The sequence below is a fragment of the Benincasa hispida genome, chromosome 10 (assembly GCF_027475165.1).
Source record: "Benincasa hispida cultivar pf3 chromosome 10, pf3_genome.v1.1, whole genome shotgun sequence".
NCBI classification, from domain to species: Eukaryota; Viridiplantae; Streptophyta; class Magnoliopsida; order Cucurbitales; family Cucurbitaceae; genus Benincasa; species Benincasa hispida.
In genome coordinates this window covers 49,955,788-49,980,345 of record NC_143487.1, presented here as the reverse complement: position 1 = coordinate 49,980,345, position 24,558 = coordinate 49,955,788, and the positions used below count along the sequence as shown (strand labels likewise).

Below are 24,558 nucleotides of genomic sequence, written 5' to 3'. Positions count from 1 at the left end.
TAACTTTATGAATGAATATGTTTTTTTTAATTAATCAATTCATGTCTTTTTTGGTAATTAATCAACTTGAAGAAGGCAGAGTGATTGATTTCTAAAGTCAAGTCAATTATTGAAGCAGGTAATTTATTCTCTCTTAGAGGTGATTTGTTATTATATTGAGAGACAGTTACTTTCAAGTATATAAGGTTGTATTTTTCAAGTATATAAGGTTATTTATTTTCTGGTTTTTGTGATATTATTCATATAACAATGTATTATCTAAAGCTCTTAGGTACGTGATTTGATTTCTACCCGATTTTTACCCAAATGGGTTTTAAGTAGGTATAAAATAATTGTATGGCTTTGGTGTTTCTATATTTCTTATGTTATCTCTATATTATGTGTTTTGTTCTTTTCATGATAATGAAACCAATCTTTTCATAGTTAACATATGATGAGTAAATCACATAAATCTGTATATTGTTTTTCGTATGATTATTTAAATTTTACTTGATCTTTATTGTTAGCATCATAAGTTAGACTGAATAAAAATTTCTTATTTTTTAAATTTTGAAGTATCTTAAATATGCAATTTTGTGTCAACGATTTGAAAATGGAGAATTGAAACTCTAAATTTAAAAGAAACGCGATGAGATTTAGAGTTGCCAAAATTTCCCTCAATTTTGAGGTTGAAAATAAACTCAATTTTATGGATATCTTTAGCTTTAAAGAACTAGAAGTATTTTTTAAGCTCAATGTAATCCATGAATTTCAAATAGACTAATCTCTCCTCATTGTTAATGCACATATGTGCCCAGCTAAGCTATAACTTTAGTAAGATAATTGTATAATAGAATCTCGAGCCTAAAATTATTTTGTTCCACTTTTGAAACTTAAGAATTTTACCCTCTAGCTTACATCATCATTTGCTAAAGTTACAAAGTTACTCTCAATTTTCTTTTTCCTCTTCCTCTTTCTTCTTTACAAATTTTCTTTCTCCATTCAACTAGACATTTTCTATTTTTCTTTTGTTCAGTCATGGTAGGCCATCAAAACGTTGCAGAGATATCGCTGAATGTTGCTCGAAACGTCAGTAGTAGGATGAGAGAGAGAAAGAGAGAGGAGACTAAGAATAAGTGAGAGAGATTGAGAAAGTGAAGAGTGAAAGTAAGAGGGTACCTGCGCATGAGGTTCCATTTCGATAATTTCATGAGAATATGGCACAACTAGAGGTTAAAAAAGAAACCCTTCAATTTGAGAAAAATATTGCATATTTTATTGCCCAACTTTGGTACAAATTTGAAGCAATGTTTATGCAATGAGTCGACTCCCAAGTTACAAAGAGTACTAAAAGCGGTTCTTGTCCTTGCGCCCTCTCATCCTCTCTAGTCTCTAGCCACTTCACAGATTTCCCCTTTACTTCAATTGCATTCCTCCTCCCTTTACTTCTCTCCCTCTCCTTCTTCCTACAATGTTCTCGCTTTCGCATTCAATTTCTCAATCTCCCACCAATTTTCCCTCTCTTTCCACCCCTTCAAACCCCTTTAAACCCACCTCTCTTTTCTCCCATTTCTCCACTCCCTCGCTTCCATCCTCTCCTTCCCTCTTCGTTTCTCTCCCTTCCCGCTGTTCCCACTTTGTTTCTTCAGTAATGTCGTCCAATTCCCAATTCTCTAACGATGTCGACACTGCCATTGACATGGGTTTTGATGGTCATGACCTTGATCGCTTTGCCGAGGTTGCCAACAGGGTCGCGGATGCTGCTGGGGAAGTCATCCGGAAGTATTTTCGCCAGAAGTTCGAGATCATTGATAAGGCGGATTTCAGTATGTGGTTTGCTGTTTTTAAGTTGTGCATTGGTTTTTGTTTATTTTGGGGGGGGGGGGGGGGGTGGTGGTGGTGTGTGGTGTTGACGAAACTTGCTGAAGGGAAATGGGCTTAACTGTTAATGGTTTTATGTTGTGTATTGTTATTGTAATGGAAGTTTTTGATGAAATGCCAAGGTGAAATTTTTGAACAGATGATAAGACTAAGAGAAAAGATCGTTGACTAGGGGGTGAGAAAATTGGGAGTTTCTGAAAGATGATACAATACTAAATTTACCATAATCTATCAGCTTTAGTTTTTGGGTCAATCAATGATTTAACATGATATTAAGAGCCGGAGGTCTGATGGTTAAACTCCTGCAATGTTATTTCCTCTCCAATTACTACAAGTGAAGGGAGTATTGGATGATATAATATTAAATTTACTTTCACCTATAAGCATAAACTTTTTGGTCAATTGGTGATTTAATAGTTTTGATGTTGGATGGATTGCTTTTGAGAGAATAGCGAAGTGAAAAAGGTGTCTTTGAACGTGTGTTATATAATATGTTTCAGCATGTTAATGGACATCAACAGAAATAAGAGAAAAAGGATGGTAATTGATTTTTTATTTATTATTTTCAATTCTTCTAGCTCTAAGCATCGATTGTCTTCTTAGAAGGTATAATTCATTAGAGAAAAAAGAAAAAACAAGAAACGAGGTAAGACATTCTTTCCCACACAATATAACATGCCTCCCAAATTGGCAAAGTGGAGACTGCTTGGCATAATTTTTTTCCCTGAAACTCCATATCAAGGCATTTGTTGCTAATGTACAACAAAATCAGGCATCTTCTTTTACACTGATGAGTATGGGTGTCTCGTTTACTACATTTCCGTTTGATATAATTTTTCATTTTTGATGGTGCACGACTGGTTAGAAGGTCATTTCCGGAGCTCTCTGTACCTAATAACAAAGGTCTGGTTTCGGGGCCGTTTTCTGCATCAACAGGTCCTGTGACTGTGGCAGATCAAGCAGCGGAGGAGTCTATGGTTTCAGTTATATTGAAGAACTTTCCTTCTCATGCTATGTTAGTTTTTCATTCAATTCTAGCTTTTCTCCTTGGCCCTCGTGAAAACATTGTCAAGTCTTGCTTGAGTCTAATATGAACCAAAATTTCAATCTCTTCTGAAACTCTTATATGTAACCCTATCGAAAAAAACGATGATGTCAATCAATAATGTGTCATTTTGTTAATATAAATATGTTGCAATTGCAGTTATGGTGAGGAAAAGGGATGGAGATGCAAAGAAAATTCAGCTGATTATGTTTGGGTTTTAGATCCCATCGATGGCACGAAAAGTTTTATCACTGGTACTTCCCCGGTGCTCCTTTTTCCTTATCTGATTTAGTCGTTATTGATCGTCAGAATGTTCCAGGAAAGCCCCTGTTTGGAACTCTCATTGCATTGTTATATAGAGGGAAACCAGTAAGGACAATCGACCACCCTCTTCCTCTATTATTGCTTGTTATATTTTCTCATTAGTAAGATGTATATTTTTTACCATTATTGAATTGTTTACCTCATTTTATAAGGTTTACCTATAGCATATTGTGTGGAAAAAGCCTTGACATTGATCTCAAGTTCAAATAATTTTTGGATCAAATAGAAAGGAAATATAGTGATGCAATTTTGAAGTTAGGAAAAGTGGAGATGAAGATATCTAAAAATGTTTCCCAGATGTTCTACCTTTGGTACCATATTACTTATAAGATATCATTAATCTTCAGATTTTGGGCATCATTGATCAGCCTGTTCTGAGAGAAAGATGGATAGGATTAAATGGGAGGAGAACTACATTGAATGGGCAAAACGTATCTACAAGAACCTGTTCAGACATATCACAGGCCTATTTGTATGTTATTCCTTTCATGGTGTTTTCTTATCTTAGTTTCAGAGTTCAGGCTATATATTACTCATGGTGAGCAATAGTGTTCTCACTTTTAGTCGCATTTGTTGTACGTTCCCTTTTGTTTTAGGATCTGTGCAGATATTGGGGGCAAGGTAGAGAAACCTTTCCTTCTTTTGTATTATTTTCATTATCCCTGGTTTTAGCTCCCACGCTTTTTTGACGTGGGACTTCTAGCGCATCCTGTTATATTTGTTCTACCCTTTTCATTTCTTTATTTTAATAATTTATCCCTAATAGTGACATCTTTTTCTCTTATTATTAACATTTAAGACCTATAGAGGAACAGTTCCGGTGCTGCATGTCCAGCATGCAGTTTTTATTCAAATCATGTGCCGAATTGGGAGTGAAATTCAACTGTCCACCTCCCAGACATCTTAAATATATTCATCTTTCCTTCTCATTTGGTGCTTTACCTACTATTGAACCCATATTTTGTCCTGGCCAAAAAAAAAGTGATAATTTGAATACGACAATAGTTTTTCATGTTTTCAATAGCTTAGAATGGGATTTTAAAGGCTAGGACTATTATTGGACCCAAATTGGAATTAAATCTTAAGAGTTCATGGAGAAAAAATTACAAATAGGAGTTGGGAACCAAAATCTAGACTCCAAAAGTTGATGGGTTTACTTTTCACCTTTTCTTTTGGGTGTTTAAGGCTTTTTTACTCTTCTTTCTTTTTTTTTTGGTTTCTTTTGGTTTTCTTATGCTCTGTCTGTGTAGATATACTACAAGCCCTCACCTTTTCAGTGGAGAAGCAGATGAGGCATTTGCTCGTGTGAGGAACAAGGTATGTATGATGAGAAATTGCATATTCTGAATATTTCTCGCGATGTTTGATGTCAACACAAAAGATATGAGATATCTTCTCATTTTCTGGTAAAAACATCAGAAGTTACTTGATGTTTTATTTGGTGCAAAGAAATTTATACCATCTCAGTGGAATGCAGTTTATATCTTGGATCTGTAGGATTGTACCAACAACCAATAGGTTCACTATCTTGGCTTAATGGGCAGATACACCCCACCCATTTTGCCCTTATCTTCTAGGAATTGTAATTGTGCCATAAGCCACTTTCATTAATCATTATCTGAAGAGTAGAACTTTCCGTAATCACAGTTACAAACTAAACTCAAAGTCGATGGATGAACTCCTATTCCTGCTACTACTACCCAATCAAGTTAATCACGTGGTATCATACAGTTACATATTTTTTTCTTAGGGGAAGTACTCTCCCATCCCCTCTAAATATCATATAGAGATTTCCCTTTATTACGGCTCTTCATATTAAAAATGGAGGTCTAACATAACATTTCCCTCTAGAGTCTAACATTACCTTGTTCTCAAGGTGAAAAGTAGGAAATTGATTCTTGATGAGGTTTTGAGCAGCTTCAAATGATGGCAAATCCTTCTGTTTGGCGAGGACTTCCCTTTTCCCCAATGTGACAACTAATATACACTGAGATCCTTTTTTGGTCAATTGCCCACTCCAAAATATCATCCAATAGTAAAGACAATGAAATTAAGTCAACTGGTGATATGGAAACTATATTGCTAGAAGACGAATCACCGGTCACCATCAGCCAGGTATGTCTTGGTAGCTTGGGAGAAAACGAGAATTTAATGCACACAAGTGTTAGGACAGCATGTCTCCCTGACATAATTTACCCGCTGCGATGTTGTATGCTAGATTAAGGAAGTTTTAAAGATCTTAAAACATAGTTAAGAAATCAATTCATCATGTCTCTCTTACGGGAATGTTCTTCCACGGGGGTGAGTCGGGGCCTAAGGTCAGGCTGTAAGGTGTAAGGTGTAGTCGATGGACAACAAGATTCCATGTGAGCCAATGTGAAAAAATGTATAAATTAAAAGCAATACTAGAAAAATACAGAAGCGGAGCTTGATTTCTTCCTAAAAAGACTTCACTTTATTCTGTATGGATATATCCTTTTGACTCTCTTCTAACTCATTGATCTGTAGGAGGTTTTGAGCTTGTTTGGTCTTTACTTATATTCACAAATTGACATTGTTGTACAGGTAAAAGTTCCCCTGTATGGTTGTGACTGCTACGCATATGCCCTTTTAGCGTCGGGTTTTGTAGATCTTGTGATTGAATCTGGTCTCAAGGTAATTGTTCGGCTGCCATATGTATATGTTACTCATAGGTGACCATTTTCTATTCACATGGCCAACAGTGAGAAATAGAGTCCAGGAATACTCCTATTTGAGCTCATGCACTATTTACATGGGCATTTTATGTGTATTGAATTGCCTAGCATATGAAGATGTAATCAAGATTGCTTTTAATTCTTTCAGCCGTATGATTTCCTCTCTCTAATACCCATAATCAAAGGGGCTGATGGTGAAATAACCGATTGGAAAGGAGATGAGCTTTGTTGGGAAGCCTTACCTAATTCTCGAGCAACAAGTAATCTACCCTTCTTATATGTAAACTTGAACTCTAGTTTTTTCTTTATACTTTTCCTTTACCGTGAAATACAGCAACCAAACTGAATCTCATTTTATTGAACATATAAAGCTTGCATGTTTTACATGAAACTAAACTGATCCTTTATGTCAGGTTTTAATGTGTTAGCAGCTGGGGATAAAGGTATACATCAACAAGCCCTTGAATCATTAAGATGGGTCTGACAATTCTAGATACTCACTAGAGAAAGAATAGTTGGCTTTGAAGTTTCAGTTTGACAGCAACTTTTGGCCTCTTGGACTGGACGTAACACAGAATTAAAAAAAAATTGCAAAGCATATCTAGTGTAGGTTTATCTTTATCTTCATGTGTTATTGGTGACTATTTAAGTGCACAACATTAATAGAAGGTACAGATCCCTCTCTCCCTTCATTGTTCTACATGTTGAGGAATGGGGGTGATAACTCTTTTATGACGAAGTCTAGTCCTTTCAACAAAGCCATCAGATGATAATCAATAATTGAAATTACACCCCCAATTGGAGATCATATAGCTTGTGGTTTCTTTCCATTACCTTCATATGTAAAAAAACGTTTTTCATGGGATCATTTCTTCATTATTCTTGTCTATGGATGTACGATCTTCGATGTGGTTACCACAAGAAATTTCCAGGGAAGTGTTCTAAATTGTGTAACCCTCTTGTTTTTCCTTGTTATTATCCTTTTTTTTTTCTTCAATGAGAAACATTTAGTTATCGAATGAAATTACAAAAGGGCAAATGCGCCATGAGAGTTACATATTGCTATTCCTGTCTTGATGTATATAACTAATGATCTAAAAATTATGTGAATTCCAACTCTATCTTCAAAAAATACGATGATTCTGCTTGTTCCAAAGGAGCCAGAAGAAGCCTTTGATGAGGAAAGTCCATGAAATCTCCATCTCATCCCTGACAGGGTGACCAATAAGAAAGCATATTTAATAGGATAAGAGGAAGTTCATATGGGAAGACCATATTATAACTATAACAAGATAATATCTTCTCCAAAATGATTGTGGAAAGTCCCAAAAAAACCAGAATGGCGACATAGGACACATCAATTGGACGCAGTTACAATCCAAGGAGTCTTTCTTTATGAGGACATCGACAGTGTTAATGCTACCATGGCTAACCTCCCATAGAAAGAACCGAATCTTGTTTGGGATTGGACCCTTCCAAATATCTTTATAAAGGAAAGCGTTATGTTCGTGGCCACTGGAAGCAAGGTGAAGGATGAGAGATTTAGTTGTAAACTGCCCAGATTTTTCCGGATTCCATCTCCATTTATCCTCTACTGTGGTGTAACTAGGGGCAACGAGCAAGGAGGAAAGAATAGTCCATTCAACCCAAGGTCCCAAGACTCATAATCCGAATTTCAGCACTGTGCAATGGAAGCTTCCTTATGTCTAGAGATTGCATATAATCAGGGATAGGCTGTTTTTAAGGGTGATTCTCCGACCCAAGTGTCATTCCAAAAGGATGTAAAAACGCCATTGCCAATTACATGAGCAATATTAGTATGGATAAGAGCCATTTATTTTGCAATGTGTCCAAGAGCCCTTGGATTGCTTAAAAACCCGGGCGTGAGTATTTAAAGGACAGCCATATTTAGCATTAATAAGTCTCCTCCATCTCAGACAATTTAAAACACATCCTTGTTATTCTCTATGCTGCAACTGCGCTCTCACAGCCCTGTTCTCTGTGTAATATCTTCAAATCACATTGGCAAGTTCCATCATGTCACAAATGGATTGGTTGCTATTCGATAACAGTAGGAAGGAATTGCAATTTTAAAAGGGGAAGTGCACACATGAGCAAGAATTTGGATGCTTTTTCTTCTGTATTGATATTAATACTGTCCTTTTTATCATACGGAAGGTCAATCATGTGCCAAATGATGCAATTCCCTCCATATCCTTGCCAAGGGCCATCTTCCACGGCAAATTTATTCTCAGTTGTGAACTTTGAAAGTTGAGATTTTGGAGTTTTTTAGGTTTTCTTCAACTTTGTTTCTTGGGTCTCTTTTATTGTAATTCATTGTTTGTCAATAGCTTAATGATAATTGTTGAAAATATATTTTTGATTGATTACTGTCATAAGATAGTATAAGTTTCCAAAAGGTTGAGACTTCTGTTTAGTGTTACAATCACTCTAGCTTCTAAATTTGATGCTTGGAAATATAACAACATTCTGCTACATCTGAACTCACAAGATGGGGCAAGGAGAGACCAATTGATGCGCCTAACTCCAAAAAGGATTACACATAAGATCTAAGAAAAATTATGAAGCACCTAAAGAATCACCATTTCTTCCTAACAGAACAAAATTAGGTTAGCATTCCTCCGTTAAATCCAAGAAGCAATTATTGCAATCTTTTCTTCTTGTTGATAGCTGAGTCCCCATCATCAAGCATGACAAGGTCGTCGTCGTCGTCGTCATCAAGCACTTCAGGTTTCTTCGAGCTATTAGCTTCAATTGATATATCGACAGCCGAAGATGCCTCATCCAGTTTTCTTTTTCTTCCAGATGCAACAATGTCTGAGTCGTCATTCTTATCAGCATCCATCGCAGAGGACAACGATTTTGAGGTGCTTTCTCCATTGCCCAAAGTATTGCTGGTATCACCCTTTTCCAGTGAAGTCTGCTGCCATCCAGATAGAACCATACCATCTGGTTCCTTCTCCTCATCAAATTCATCTCTGCACAGATATTTGTGATTCTTGTAAAAGTAACTCAACTATTTGGTGGGGAGATTTATAAAGATCAATCTTCTTCTATGGGGCTACCTATTTGAGTTTGACTTCCAAATACAAGAGAAATTTGAAAACATCAAAAGGTATGTGCAAAAATGAGTAAGTTGAAATACCTATGTTTGATGTTGATACTGCAGCTAAGCTCTTGTTGGAGATCCTCAACCGATAATATAGTCCCACTAACAACAGGTGAAGGAAGTTCCGACAGTACCTGAAATACATGTGTGCAAGGACTAAATTTTCATGGGGCAAAAAAACTAATGATTAATGCATTTAACGAAAAAATCACACCTTCTCAAGGTTTGCAGTATAGTTTGCCACCATGTCCTCATCAAGATCATCGCCAACTTCATAAAGAAGGGCAGCTCCATGCATAATAAGTGGAAAGTTCATCCCAAGCTTGGCCTTGACTATCTTCTCAACAAAATCTCGCAGCTTTGCACGATGCGTATTTATCTCGAGTGATAGCGGTGTCTGTTTTCATCATGATATATGCGAGTAAAGTAAAAATCTGCAATGGACTTCCACAAAATAACCCAACAAAACACAAGGATAAAAAACATAGAAAGTACCTCAGAGCAAACATAGCAGGATTTATTAGGCTCAAAAGGTTCCACTGGCATTAGAAGCATCTTCCTTGAAGGATGTTCAAGACAATATGTCATCCTACAAGCGCATTCAAGACAGGATAAGATTCAACAGAACCAGTAGACAAACAAGAAGTTCGATACAATCATTCTTGCTTTCTCAAAATTTTGGTGAAATTCAAATGTCACTTCTGATAGGAAATAAAATTCTACATATACGGTGTTGTCACAAATGTAAAACGATATTAACACAGAAACAACGCACCACATAAACAAAACAAGATTCCAAAAAATAATGTACAAGCACAGAAATAATGAACCACATAACAAGATTCCAGAGCATCTATTATAAAACATCTGTAAACCACAATAACTAAGATTAAAAACAGAACATGATATGAAATCTCATAGCAACATGAAGAAACTCCACATGCCTGTAATTGTTTGCATCATTTTGCAGCACCTTAATTGCCTCAATCACAATCAACCCAGCAATTATTGCATTGGTTGTTGCAACGGCATGAACAATGTTACCGGCAATGCCTTTAGATTCAAAAAGGCTATGCATTGGAATACCAAAAGATTCAGCTCTAATGTTTGCAGCAGCAGTGACAAATTCCACAGCTAACTGATCATCTTTATCAAAAGCCAAGTTCCCAACATCCTGCATAACACACCCCAAATGAAGTTTAAAAAGTCCACAGACCTAAGACTTGCTGCCACAAGGAGATCAAGAAATCTAAAGGTTTTTAATCATAAAACAAGAAGTTAAAACCAAACCTTTTCCCTTTTCGTGAAAAAAAGTTTAAGAGCCTCAACGAAGATTCTGGAGTTTTCCATAAGACTCCATATCTCCTGGGGATTTTTTATGCCTAGAGATGTCATAGCAGAAATTGAGGATTGGCCATCAGTTGCACAGTTTTTGTCTGCATTTCCATTCTGTTTAGTTGGTTCGTCAGGAAAGATATCCCTACTATAAATAGGCCTAGGTTTATTGCGATTTTTCCAAGTGTCTTCATTAGATAAAGCTACTTCAATATTGTACCCAAATACATGATCAAATACTCTTCTTCCATAGTGCTCAATAGTTTCGTCCTTGCTAAGTTCAAATATATCTTCAGCATGATCTGATGAACTTGCAGGATCACTTGAACGCACATTTAGATCATTTTCTTGATTCTTATCTCCAAATAACTTCGCAAAAAGTAGATCTTTCGCCCAAACGATGCAGTGAACAAACTGCAAAGTCCATACAACCATATTAGACTGCAGAATAGAAAAAGCAGAAACTCATAGTATTAAACTTCGCTTAAACAAATAGTAAAAAAAGAGGAGGGGGGCGGCTACACAACCTAAGATGAGCCACGATAAGTAGTCAAGTTATGAACTTATGATCATACATTCTTCAAATATTGAGCTGCCCAATTCTTGAGTGTAGTAAATGAGTTGGTTCATGGTTGAATGATCTACTGATATATTAGGATTTCTTAGTTGTAAACTCATTAATTTTAATTAGTTACAGAGATGGCTGTCTTATAAAAATATGTGACCTTGTTAATATCAATTGTCAATAATTACAACCTAGTCACTTAGCCTCATATTAGTTCTTTTTTTAATGAACTCAGCTATTATATTAGTCCTCTCGAGTCTGTAGAACTTATTATCAATGAAGGCAATGCAATTGGCCGCACAATCCTCTCTAGAAATAACAGAAGAAATATTCTCTTCAAGATGACCAAAAATTCTCTCAAGACTATTAATTGAAGCCCTATTTCTATGGAACAAAATTGAATCTTGAAACTGCTTTTTACACAAGAAGAGATCCACTTTGCTGCCAGTGATTTGGGTGCTGATAAATCACCAAACCAAGAAGGACTCACTGCTGAATTTTTCAAGAAAAATCCTGATACATCCTCAAGGATGCTATCAAAAGGGTGTTCGAGGATTTTTTTGAAAATGCTATCGTTAATGTCAATGTCAATGACACATACATTTGCCTTATTCCTAAGAAAAAAAATGACATTAAAGTGGAGGATTTTTATCCAATTCTTGATGCTGAAGGTTTTGGCCCAATAGGGAGGAGATGGATAAAGGTGTATCAGGATCTCATCCAGAAATTCCTCCATTATTGTTCACGGTAAGCCAGTGGGAGAATTTGCATCTAGAGGACTTCAACAAGGTGAGCCCCTCTCCCCTCTTTTATTAACCATTGTTATGGACGTGTTGAGCCATATGATTTTTCTTGCAGAGTCTAGAGACACCGTTAAAAGGTTGGAAGTGAGGAAGACTTCATAATAGATATTCATTACTCATTTACAGTTGTTGACGACACAAATTTGTTCTCCTATGCTAACCAGAGCTTGATTAATACATATTTTCTTTTTAGATTAGAGATTTTGAAGTTGCTTCCAGGCTAAATATTATTGTCAAAAGTCCAAGTTCTTGGGATTCACCTTGAATAATCTACCATCGACACCTTGGCAGCTAGGATGGGTTTTAATGTTGGTAGTTGGCTGGCTAAATTCTTGGGTTTGCTTCTCAGTGGGAAGCCTAAAACTTCAGCCTTTTGGTCCCTATCATTGAAAATTTTCAAAAAAGACTTCACTCTTTAAGTCACTCTCATATATCCAAAGAAGGCCATTTGACCCTTATCCAACTGTGTTGGCCAATCTCCCCACATATTACTTATCTCTTTTTCCTATATCCGTCAGTTGTGAATTGTGATATATTGAAAGACTTGAAATCCCTATGGAAGGGAACCAAAGACAAGGGAGGCACACAATTTGAGATAGGACAATGTTAAACTTCCCTTTGAGGAGGCAGTTAGGGGATTGTTGTTGTTGTTAAGCAGACAAACGATTCTCTATTGGCTACATGGATTTGGAGATTTCATGGAGAGCAATCCAATTTATGGAGGAAAGTCATTGTTGCTAAATTTGGCTCCCCTCACTTTGATCTAAAACCGGGTCACGCCTCTTTGAGCACCTCCACAGTCCCTGCAGATACATACACAATGTTGAGGGTAATTGGCATTTTTGCCAATCTCTTGCAAAATTGGTAATCCAGCACTACTAGCTTCTGGGCAGAATCTTAGCTGGGGGAGTTTTCTTTAAAAGATAGCTTCCATTCATTATTTGTTATATCACAAAAGCTAAATCGATCGATTGCTGATATGTAGGATCCAACTACTTGATGCTGGAATTTTTTTCCTAGAAGAAATCTGAAGGATGAAGAAATTGATGAATGGACTATCCTCTCCCATGCTCATGAATCTTTCCATGCAAATACTTTTTCTGATGTTTGGTGCTGGAAATTAGAGAAACATGGGGTCTTCTCTGCCAAATCCCTTCCACTTCCTCTGGCCTCTAAAGGTGATTTGATCTTCAAATTTCTTTATCAATCCATCTGGAATGGTTATCCTAAAAAGCAGAAGTTTTTCATTTGGAAATTGAGTCACACTTGCTTCAACACAGAACGATCTGCAAAAACGATCAACGTGGATTTTCATCTCTCCAAATTGTTGCATCATGTGCAAGGCTGCCAGTGAATCCCACACACACTTATTCCTTCGACACGATCGAGCCAGATTATTTTGGAATTTCATCTTTGATGATTTTGGATGGCATACAACCCTTCCCCAACACTCATGAGACATCCTTTCCTACCTTTTCCATGGCCACCCATACAAAAGGGAGAAGAAGATTCTTTGGCTGAACTTCATCTGTGTTTTTCTATGGTCTACTTGGCATGAACGAAACTCACACACCTTTACAGATAAGGAACAAGACTACCATGCATCCTTCAAATCTATTACTTTCTAATCCCTAAGTTGGTGTAAATTGATCTCTCCTTTTTGTAATTATAGTCTGTCTAATCTTATGACCAATTGGAGAAGTTTTTTTATTTGTAATCCATTAGATATGATCATCTTTTGTAATTTCATCTCATCGATGAAATTTTTGTTTAATAAAAGACAAAAACAAAAATATTGGGTCACTCCAACCCTCACCATTTTTTAATCCACGTCGCTTATCATGAATTTGCAATAATTTGTATATTGCTAATTAACCCAAAAACGCCAATTCAGATTTATAATTGAGTAAGGGTAAAACAAAACTGGTGTAACAGCTTGATCAGACGTAATAAACCCTTCAACCACAAGAACAAGAAAGAAAATAAATGAATAATGTAAGGTCTCTGAGAAGATTACTGAAGAAAACAACAATATAGATCATAACGCTTGTTAGTACCTTTGACGGAGTACTAGTAATGGTACAGACAGGATATGTTTTTGGGGCCGGTTTTGGCTGGCACTCGTAGCATTCTGTTTTTCCCTTGACATGGACTGTGACCTGGGCCAAAGTTGAAATTAAATAGTTCAAGCAGGGAAAAAACACCATGACTAAGCACACATTGACATCCAGCCAATAGAGATGAAAAAGAAAATAAGGTTGGAGTAGTATTCAACTCATCGACTCTGTGTGTGTATGTGTGACCATTGGCATTTTAGCCATCTGCCCAAGCCCAACTCAATCTCATAATTATTACCGCCTTCTTCAAAGAACCAGCTCCAATCTTCACACAGTTCCAACTTTTGATCACCTGGACCTCACTTTGGAACATAACAGGAGGAACTACCACAAATCTCTCTTTGAAGATCCGTGAAAAATAATTGACCAGTTTAGTTTCCACAATTTTAACAAATTGTAAAAGTTCTTTGAACATTAAATAGAATGAGTTTTGATGAGCCAGACTCTATATCATACATAGTTCAAGTAATAGCAAGGCAGATGCATTACAAAAAGAATAATAATAATAATAAATCACATTTGAAAAACAAGCACAAAAACTAAGTACTCCATTGGAAACAGGTTCCACTCTTTTCACCTCACCAAACACTGTTGTGCAGTGTTTCCAAGGGGAAACTAAAAGTACAAAAAAGATTATAAGGATGTGATAGGTTTCATATGCATAAGCATAACCATTCACGATAAAAAGCTTCTTGTCAAACATATTTGAATAAGTAGATCACCTGTCCAAGGAATCCAGTGGTTCCACTTTCAACTAAGGGAACATCAGCTGCCAAGCACAAACGATTCACATGACGCCTTGCATCTAAGTTGTCGAGTCCATTCAAAACAACACTAAATTGCTTAAAAAAATCTACATTAAATTCTTGATTCTTGACATTTGCATGATATGAGGTAATGCTAACATGAGGTCTGAATCTTAAGACAGCATCCCGAGCAACCTAGCATAAAAAAATTGAGCATCTGTCAAGTTCAATGACAGAAACTGCATTGCCACCAACAGTTGAAAAACGAAAATTTCCTCACCTTAGCCTTTGATAGCCCTACATGGGATTTTCTGAATAAAAATTGTCGGTTTAAGTTGCTCACTTCTATGGTGTCCATGTCAATCTGCAAATTAGAATGCATTTTGATAAGTCTATCTGCAAACAAGTATTAAGCAATGCACATGAGTCTATGGGGTAAAAAACACGCCTAAGTCAAATCTATAGTCAATGAACACCATAGTCCACATGCAAGATTGTTATTTTAAACCTCTTAAAAGTGATCTTCAACAATTTCAGTGTACACTGAAAAACATATAATATATATCAGCCCTTACAATTTAAAGAAAAATGCATTGATACAGTCGAGGTTCCAAACAAAAAATTTCACCAATACAATATTAAAAACAATGAAATAACAAACATTAATTGATAATAGTAACCTGCTATCAAGATAGATATATCGACTATTAAAATTTAAACCGTCCAGCCAACACGTTGGGCAGAGCAGAGCCAGGTGCTCCTGCCACCTACCCCTCTCAAAATTTGAAGTATTTACACATGAACCTGAATGCATCAATCATAAAGAGAAGAATATCTCAAGCATCCCCTCAGATAAAGGTCACTACCAACGAGAAGAGGAGAAATATCTTTTAAATCTTAGCAGTCACAACTTAGTTTTTTTCAAAATAGGTGGCTCTCGACAGCGAGATCAGAAACTTTTCGATGAAGTGCCATAACACTAAACTGTTTAAACATGATGCTTCTAAAAGTACAAGAATTTCTTCTTTCCACCCCCTTAATCATTTGGAGGGGAAGATGTAACATTCTACCATCAAAACGAAATTACTAAAATGCTAACAATTCCTATCTTGCGTAAGATAGTTTCATGGAAAACCTTACACGGAGAATTTACATAACAGTATTGGTTGGGCATCCCCGAAGGGGGGAACACAAAATAAACGTCTTTCTACGAGCAAAACAAAAGACAAGAATGACGAACACAAATAGTCCACTCCACCCACAAGCTTCACGGGCGCGATCATATTAACCCATTTAAACCCTAACCCACCAAAGTGCCAATATATTAGTCACCTAAGTCGAAATTTCTAAGCACAAACGAAGCAAAATTGGGAGAAAAACAAAAACCCAAAAACAGTGATCCTCAACAAAGAACTTCAAACCAAAAAATTAGGAAGAAAAACGAAAAAACCCAATTACAATATGAATGTCCTGAAACCCCGAGAGAGCCAAAGTCTTGAGAAGCTCGCAGCCGATCCCCCCCGCACCAACCATCAGCACTTTAGCGCCCTACAAACACAACGACCCATTTGAGATAAGCCCAAAAAACAGTCGAATTGAGTGACAAAAGGCTACTTAAAAGAGAAATGGTTGAAGGGTTAATACCTTAATGGCGGATAACTGCTGCTGGGAAGCCATTGGAAGTGGGAATTGACTCAGAGAAGACGCAAACAAGTGAGGAAGACCATAAACTTACAAGGGGTTTTGGGGATTTGGGTGTAGAATCTGGGATTGGGAAGAATCGAACGGGTATAGTAGTGGGAAAAAAAATTATAAAAAAATCGCACAAATGGGGTTCTCGCAAGGAAGGGCGGCTGAAGGAAGCGCCAAATACTAAATGGAAAAGACATATAAAAAGAAGTCAGCATTGAACTCTCTCAACTCTGAAGCTTTCGCCATATTTTTCTTTTCCATTTTCTTTTAATTTTAATTCTTCGTTGGGTGTTTGGATTTTGGATTCGAAGTTAGGTTGAGCTCAGCAAATTTCAACCAACTACTTGTCGGCTTCTTCGTCTTTTTTCGTAATTCATGTATGTCTCTTAAAATATATTTGGAAAAATGTATGATTTTTAAATATAATTCACTTCCAATTCTGGCTAATAGCTTTGAACTAGTTGGAAATGAAATATATATATATAAATATGAAATAAGAGTGTTATATTTGATGATAATTTTTTCTTTATTTATATAAAAAATACTGTGTTACTCAAAACATATTCAAATTAATATATTTTTTCAAAACTATTTTTATTAAGTTTTCAAATTGTCTCTTCGTTTAAATATTTGATAGTAAGATAACAAATAAACTAAATAATATTTACGTTTATAATAAAAAAAACATTAAAATAAAAGTTAATCACTTCTATTAGAAATAAAAACCTATTTCTAACGTTTTTATAACTACTATTTAAAATTGTATTTTATTCAATCTAGGTCTCAGTCTTACACAAAGGTTTTAAAAAAATAATTTCATGTTAAATGATAAGAAGAGAAAAAAATGAAAAAGATTTGATACCTTAAACAAATAAAAAAAAATGGAAGTGTAATACCTAGCTACTTCTAATCATAACAAAAAAAAAATGTTGAAAAAGAAAATGTACCCGAAGTAGAAAAATGGTAGACAATGCATATTCGAAAAAAAAAAACTTTGAATGCTAAAGAATTAAAAAACACACACAAAAATGTGGCAATGATGTTGAACGAAAACGAAAAAAAAAAAAATTAGGGAGTATGGGTTAACAAAATTAAACAAGAAAGCAAATAACATAAAAGAGGGCAAATTAAGAAAAGTAAAACATAAGTTCTTAAATATAGTAGTGGTGTGTTTGGAATACATTTTCAAGTGTTTAATTTAAAAAATAAGTTATTTTAGAAAACGTTGTAGTGTTGGGCAACCACTCAAAAATTGCTTTTGAAGTGTATTTTAAATAGTTTTAATCAAAAGTGTTTAAATAAAATTGAACTTTTTTCGAAAACACTTTTTTCTTAAATCAATCCAAATGGGTCCTAAATGTACACCAATCAATATCAACATAACTAATTTTTGAAATGATATATAGATTTACCAACCACATATAGCGAACAATGAAATTAAAATCAAATTCCAACTATAAAACTGGCATCCAAAAGTGTGTTATTAATTCAATGCATCCAAGATCAATAGGATAAAAATATTGGATTTTGCCCCAATAAAAACGTTCGATTCAAATAGCATAATTTTTATCAATTAAGTCAGTTTTACAACTTGGATTCAAAGTTTAGAAACTAAACTAAGACAATCAAAATAACGTATCATTAGCTCAATATTGGGGTTTTTGTACGGAAAGGGGCAAATGAAATCTGGCCCAAGATTCAAATTTATTTGAAAAATGGCCTTATACTTACATTGGTCGCGTGCGAAATTATCATCTCGTCCCCAAACCGTGTGCAAGACCCTGGCGCTCAAACAAATTATCGTTTCTTACTCTCACTTCTCACCCCTTCTTTTTGTTTCTCATCAAACACAACTACAACTTTTTCTTCGATTTTTTCCTTCATGCAAATTTTTCCTCCCACTTCTCCCTTCTTGCTTCTCACTTTGTTTTCTTGTTCTTTATCAGCCACAACTATTATTTTTTCTTCGCTTTTTTTCCCTTTATTCAGATTCTTCCTCTAGTCTCTCCCGCTTCTCACTCCTTCTGCTTGTTTTTCATTAGACACAATTGCAATTTTTTTCTTCAATTTTTTTTCTTTGTTCAGATTCTTCATCTCGTTTCTCTCTCCTGCCTCAAGCTTTTCGCTATTTTTTCTTGTTCCTCATCAGATACAACTATTATTTTCTTTTCCGATTTTTTTTCTTCTATTCATATTCTTCTTCACTTCTTCTTTTAGTTTCTCTCTCACACTTCTCTTTCCACTTGTGTCTTGTCAGACACAACTACAATTTTTATTTGAGAAAAAAATTGCAAAACGAAGAAGGAAGAGAAAAAAATTGACCAAAGGAAGAAGAAGAACGATGGAAGAAGAATGCAGGAGAATGATGGGAAGAAGAAAAAGACGACGACTAAAGGGGGAGAAAGAAGAAACAAAAAAAAGGAAAGAAGAAAGAAGAAAGAATGCAGAAAAATGGAAGAAAGAAAAAGTTGCAAAAGGAAGAAGGATAAATGGTAATTTTATAGGACGATGACATTAGCAAAAGGCCACAATTCATTTGTCATATCCCCTCCCAGATTACCTTCTTAATTCGAAAGAGAATGTGACGGTAGCAATTATCAACCCCTTGTGGCACTTACTGCCTAACTGACATCCTTAACTTGCTTAGAGAAACCCTGGAAATACATAAAGGCGGTGGCCTAATGTAATAAAACGTGATGGGACGTAAAGCCGATAACGGTCAAATAAAAAATTCAGTTGACGATCTCGAAGACCATACCGTTGCAAATTCATTGAACTTCTGGTGACTATCAGACGACACAACAGGGTATGAAAATTAATGTTGCCCATCCACGCAATCATTAGTGAGAAGAACTGTTTTGTCTGGAAGTCTATAAATGCCCAATGCTACTAAACCAGCAAGACTACTAAGCGAAGGGAAAGGAATTCTTAAGAAGAAATTAATTTTCAGAGAGGTCGAGAGACTACCGAAAATAGCACGGAGGAGAGACACTAAACCCTTGCAAGAACAAGAGTTTATAACTTGGGAAAGAATTAAAGTGATAAGAGTAGTGTAAACACCAGAGGAAACAAGGCATTGCTTACCTGGCTTGATACTTACATCATTTATTGTTTTGTACTTAAACGCTTTATTTGCAATAATGGAAACTTCATTTCAATTTATGTTCAACCTCTTCACACTGTACATGAGTAGCTAAATTTGTGAATGGGTTGAGAAGTACTTAGCTAGCATGACTTAAGTTGTGCACTTTATGCGATCATCTTGTCTTATGTATGCTTCATTCATCATTTGGAGTACTTGAGAGAGTAGTCTAAAGACAAAATCTAGGCTTGAGAGAGTCGGATTAGATCGCATAAGCAAGAGTAGAGACTTAGAAATAAGTTCTATCTGCTGCATTCTATACACATCACATGCATCCTAGACATAGGAAATGTGTCATTATGCATTGAGAAATGTAGTGCTTAATATTTGTGTATAGCATGATCGCATGACTTGTACAATATCTTAAGAAATGCTAACAAAACCTCTTCTCAACCCCTTTATCGCATATTTGTTACAACACCACCCTTTCATCACTGTGCATTTAATTCCATCGCATTAGAAAATCAAAGTTAAATCATTATCTAATTTTTAACCACCATCGCAATAAGATCAGAGAGTCTGTCACATATCTATTTAGTAATCCCTGCGTTCAACCCTGGACTTACCAGAACCCTAAGAAGGCTTATACTTGGGCTTTATTAGGAAAACTTCATAATTATCGCATCCACACCATCACATGATAAATCAACGCTTCCACACATCCTTTCATCGCATGATAAATCAACGCATCAAGAACATTTCCTCCTTCTTTAACCATCCTCAAGCTTTCCCTACAAACATAACATTAACTTATACTTAACCTTAATTAATCATATTAGTTAACTTACTTAGGTAGGGAAATTAGTGTTCGGGGTTTACAATTTACCTCGTTCTTAAGAAATTTTGTCCTTGAATTTTGCTTCAAGTCCATCAACTGAATAGTTGAGGGTATTTACTTCTCATTTGCTCTTCAGCCTCCCAAGTGGCTTCTTCAACTCCATGATTCTTCCATAATACCTTTACTAAAGGTATCGTCTTGTTCCTCAGCATCTGCTCTCTCTTGTCAAGGATCTCTACTAGTTCCTCTTCATAAGTCAGATTTTCCTTTAACTGTACTGGTTGCTTTGGTAACACATGAGCATAATTTGGTACATACTTCCTTAACATGGATACATGGAAGACATCATGTATACGAATAGTGTTGCAACGCAGCACATTCTGCCTTAGAGCGTCAAGGTAAAGCATTGCAACGCTATAACAGTGCAATGGCAGTTTTGTGATTTTCACTGTTTCGAAGTCTGGCTGCTCAAATCACCTCCAAATTGTTTCAAATCAGTCCTGTTTGACTCAAATTTCTTAGTTCTACCTCCTCGGTGCATGACCTACAAAATAAGACAATAAACACATAAAACTCAGTCTAAATTAAGCTAAGAATAGTAGCTCTTTTTGAGAGCTAACAAACACCGCAAACTTAATTCTTGCTCGTCTCGAGCAAGGCAGAACAAAATATAGGTATGAAACTTATGATGCAAATGAGCGATTCGGATCTCAAGGCTAAAGATAACAAACTCTTTTGAAAGAAAGGGTGATTCAAATGCATGCACTTAATCAAGAAATTTAAAACTAATTCTCTATCTCCACATGTGTGTGTGCTTAGCCAATCCTATCTAGGTCGCTACTAGCTTGGGAAAGTTTTATTCAGCCCTCAACTCGTTTTTCCCCTACTCTGGCTCGGAGGATCAATCATTAAACTCCCTAGACTCAAGGTGGCAATAAAACACTTAAGCAAGCCAACCCCCCCCCCTTTTTATTATTATTTATTTCACCTTTATACACACGAAAGAGGAAACCTTATCTAGACACATTAACTTCGTTTTCGCTTGCCCACACGAGTGTCATACAAATCATCCAACTACAAGCAATGTCTTTTAATAAGGTGTCGAAGCTTACTCATTCCTCGGGGTACTTTAGCTCAGAGGGAAACTACGAGTGTCATAGCCGCCCCAGGTTAATCATAACCCAAGAAAGAGGAGTAATCCCCTTCAAAAATATCATACAAACTTTCTTTTACTCTACGACATGCTTCCCTTTTAATTAGCATACAACAGGCTTTTACTTTACAACACAAGAGTTTGGAAAAAACCTAAGCATGCATTACTAAGTTGAGCTTCAGTTACTTAACAACCCTCACCTAGACCTTTCGAAGTGACAACAAGTGTATGGACCAAATAATCCAATCCTAAGCATTCAAAACCACAAATAAGACGGCTATGTGCTCAAAATATGCAAGGGAATCAAGAAAAAAATTTAAATTTAGTCCAAAATCGTGCATACATCTGTGAACCCTAAACAGATCAAAGAGAGAGTTATCTAAATCCTATCACATAAAGTCATCATCACAATACATGTATCATAAAAATCATATCAACAGTTTAACCATAAAGTCCAAGCTCAAGTGATCAGGGACTTGCCACACATGCATATATAACTACCACCCCCAACTTTAAAACGATACATTTTCCCCAATGTATCTCTAATCTAAGTCCAAGGAAAATAAAGCCAAGGGAATAGAAAACCTCCCCTGAAAACATAGTCGCGCATGGGATGGTAGTGGTCGTAGGCTCGCCTAAAAAAAATGCTCCTCTCCTCTAGGTCATCCCTACAAAACAAAATAAAAAGAAACTAGATCTAGAAAACAAATAAAGAAAGCAGTAAATTTTATCACCTGGCTCCCTCTTGGAAGGGCAAATTTTTAACGTCGATTGCTCGATGTGACCTGTCCCCTATCAAAGCACAAAGAAATTTTCGTATTTCTCCAGTCCCTTCTTGGATGAGTCAATATAACCCGGTACGACTACTAGGCTCTTCATCTTTTGAAGAGAACCAGACAGGTAAATTCTGGTATTTTTCATATTAGTAAAAGGAAATAAAATAAAAGACACAAGGACTGGCTCTGCAAAAAATAAAAACTCTAACTCAACTGACTTATGAGGTGAAGGCGAGAAAAATTCAAAAATAAGAGGAATACCGGTACAAAGAATAGGGCAAGGCTTGGGAGCCTCCGACTCTTTTACCTGAATTCTTCTAAATTAAGCCCATACTCATACTTAACCTCACTAACTCGTTCTTATTGTGGCAGAAGATAAACCCCGTTATTTGAATGTCCACGCATATTCCATCACAAGATCGAGCTCAGTACCATAGATGTGGGATGGCTCTAAATGATTTCCTGCGCACTTAGAAAAATCATTAGTACGTTCACAAATTAAATAATCTAACGCCTTACCTTGCTAAAAAAATTTAAGGGATTGTCTGTTCTGTGGGATTATCTATGCTCATATTGCCGCTGCTCACCTCAGCTTCCTCGGAGGGTGATTTATAAGACTCCTCCAATTTCCTAATTTATTCTGCGATCTGGACGATTTGGTCACTAAACTCTGAATTTCAGCTTTGATCTCACGTTCGAAATAGAGGTCGTTGTGCTAGAAATTGATGGGTTCTTGATAATAGTAGGGATGTTCTTGCACAAACTCACCAGAGCGATTAGAAAGTTCCCTAACTAAATCCTTTAAAGAAATACCTGTGTGGGTAGACTGATATGACATTGGCAATGGTGTTTGGCCAGCTAACTCCCAAGGAGAATAATATCCGCACTCAGGACCGTGCGAATTCTAAACCTGCATATTCACCAAAGCTCGCACAACAAAGGTTAGTTCAAAAATTTGATCTCTAAGGCCATAAATCTCTCTTACCTCTAGTGATTCCCATTGTTCTGCATATGGAAAACCATACATGTTGATATTTTCTTCCATAAAAGAACAAATAGACACAAAAAGAAAACAAATCAAAAGCAAAAGAAAACTCTAACTAGAAATTTAACTAACGAAACATCAATGGCTTCCCCGGCAACGAAGCCATTTTGTTCGGACTCGGGAGTCGACGTTGTTAATTCGATTCCGAGCCGAAGCAAAATAAATTTGTAAATACCGAACTACTCCTATCACTACTAAAACGTAGCAACAGTGGTAAGTCCAAGTTGATCCACAAAGAAGTGCGATTGGTTTCGTTGAGTTAATTTTCTAACTAAAGCGATAAATAGGAGTTTTGGTGGGGAAGAGATAATATATGCAAAATTGAAATAAAGTGGGTAAATACAATCTAGGAAAGGAGTATATCTAATTTCTAGAGCAAGAGATAATTCCTATGCAATTTCTTTCATTAAGCACCAATTAATTACACTGAATTTGTCAATCCCTCAACCTATTAGAAAATCTAATAGCCCAATTAGCCAAATTCGATATTAAACCAAATTAGCCTTAATTCAATTTACAACTCTTCCTTCTTAGCAACATACAAGTTAAAATTGAATTGCATTACGAAAGAGTTCAATTCTTGAGACATAATACAAGCCAAAAAGCCATATCTTATAGCATGAATTAGTTGGAAAGATTATATTAGGGCATGAGTTTGGCCAAAAAAAGTCTAGACCCTAAACATGTGATCCTAATACGTGCAACTAAATCAATCAATGATGCATAGGCTAGAATGATTTTGCAAACAAGAATTTCAACAAATTAATTTTTCAGAAGAATTTATCAAAACTCCATTAAGACTAAAACAAATCCAACCAAAGAATTCACAAGATTGCAGTTAAATTAATTAAGAAACCTTCAAGAAATTAAACACAAGGCTCTTGCTCAAAGAAACTAGATAGAGATTACCTCTCAATTCATACACAAATTTGAGATACACATCCATTCCATTGATTACAACAAAAGCGAAACTAACCTAAAGATACCGAAAATTGAAGGGAATGGACGAAGGAACAAGTTTTACTTCGGCCTCCATCAATTTAGCCTCCCAAATTTAACATATTTTGACCTAAAGACGAAGGGGAGTATTTATAGGAAAGATCGCAGTGTCGCAAAGCTACACATTCTGCCTTAGAGCTTTGCAACGCTGTGACAGTGCAGTGGCAATTTCGTAATTTTCACTATTTTGAAGCTTGACTGCTCAAATCACCTCCAAATTACTTCAAATCAGTCCTGTTTGACTCCGATTTCTTAGTTTTACCTCCTCGATGCATGATACATACAAAATAAGACAATAAACACACAAAATTCATTAATGAGCCTAAATTAAGCTAATAATAATAGCTCTTTT

General features: G+C 36.0%; 2 protein-coding genes across 2 annotated transcripts; one reads left to right on the top strand and one right to left on the bottom strand.

The window, feature by feature from the left end:
- The first annotated feature begins 832 nt into the window (after positions 1 to 832).
- On the top strand, positions 833 to 6,879 carry IMPL2 (inositol monophosphatase family protein). Its single transcript, XM_039044389.2, has 9 exons — positions 833 to 1,805; positions 2,797 to 2,875; positions 3,065 to 3,159; positions 3,225 to 3,274; positions 3,577 to 3,701; positions 4,480 to 4,546; positions 5,795 to 5,884; positions 6,074 to 6,185; positions 6,339 to 6,879. Exons 1-9 carry the CDS (start codon positions 1,451 to 1,453, stop codon positions 6,407 to 6,409), a joined length of 1,044 nt encoding a protein of 347 aa, XP_038900317.1. The 5' UTR covers positions 833 to 1,450; the 3' UTR covers positions 6,410 to 6,879.
- Positions 6,880 to 8,287: 1,408 nt separating this feature from the next.
- On the bottom strand, positions 8,288 to 16,767 carry SAE2 (SUMO-activating enzyme 2). The gene is made up of 11 exons (XM_039044388.2): positions 16,266 to 16,767; positions 16,080 to 16,169; positions 14,902 to 14,985; positions 14,598 to 14,816; positions 13,816 to 13,917; positions 10,346 to 10,804; positions 10,000 to 10,229; positions 9,551 to 9,644; positions 9,270 to 9,452; positions 9,092 to 9,189; positions 8,288 to 8,924 (listed from the first exon to the last, which is right to left on the bottom strand). The coding sequence occupies exons 1-11, from the start codon at positions 16,296 to 16,298 to the stop codon at positions 8,588 to 8,590; spliced, it is 1,929 nt and encodes a 642-aa protein (XP_038900316.1). The 5' UTR covers positions 16,299 to 16,767; the 3' UTR covers positions 8,288 to 8,587.
- Positions 16,768 to 24,558: the final 7,791 nt, after the last annotated feature.

Excerpts from the sequence above, each read along its gene's own strand:
- IMPL2 (XM_039044389.2), top strand. The coding sequence starts at position 1,451 with ATGTTCTCGCTTTCGCATTCAATTTCTCAATCTCCCACCAATTTTCCC. Across the intron at positions 3,702-4,479 it reads GACATATCACAGGCCTATTT|ATATACTACAAGCCCTCACC; the intron begins GTATGTTATTCC and ends CTGTCTGTGTAG. Across the intron at positions 5,885-6,073 it reads TGATTGAATCTGGTCTCAAG|CCGTATGATTTCCTCTCTCT; the intron begins GTAATTGTTCGG and ends TAATTCTTTCAG.
- SAE2 (XM_039044388.2), bottom strand. The coding sequence starts at position 16,298 with ATGGCTTCCCAGCAGCAGTTATCCGCCATTAAG. Across the intron at positions 10,230-10,345 it reads TTTTCACGAAAAGGGAAAAG|GATGTTGGGAACTTGGCTTT; the intron begins GTTTGGTTTTAA and ends TGTGTTATGCAG. Across the intron at positions 8,925-9,091 it reads AGTATCAACATCAAACATAG|AGATGAATTTGATGAGGAGA; the intron begins GTATTTCAACTT and ends ATATCTGTGCAG.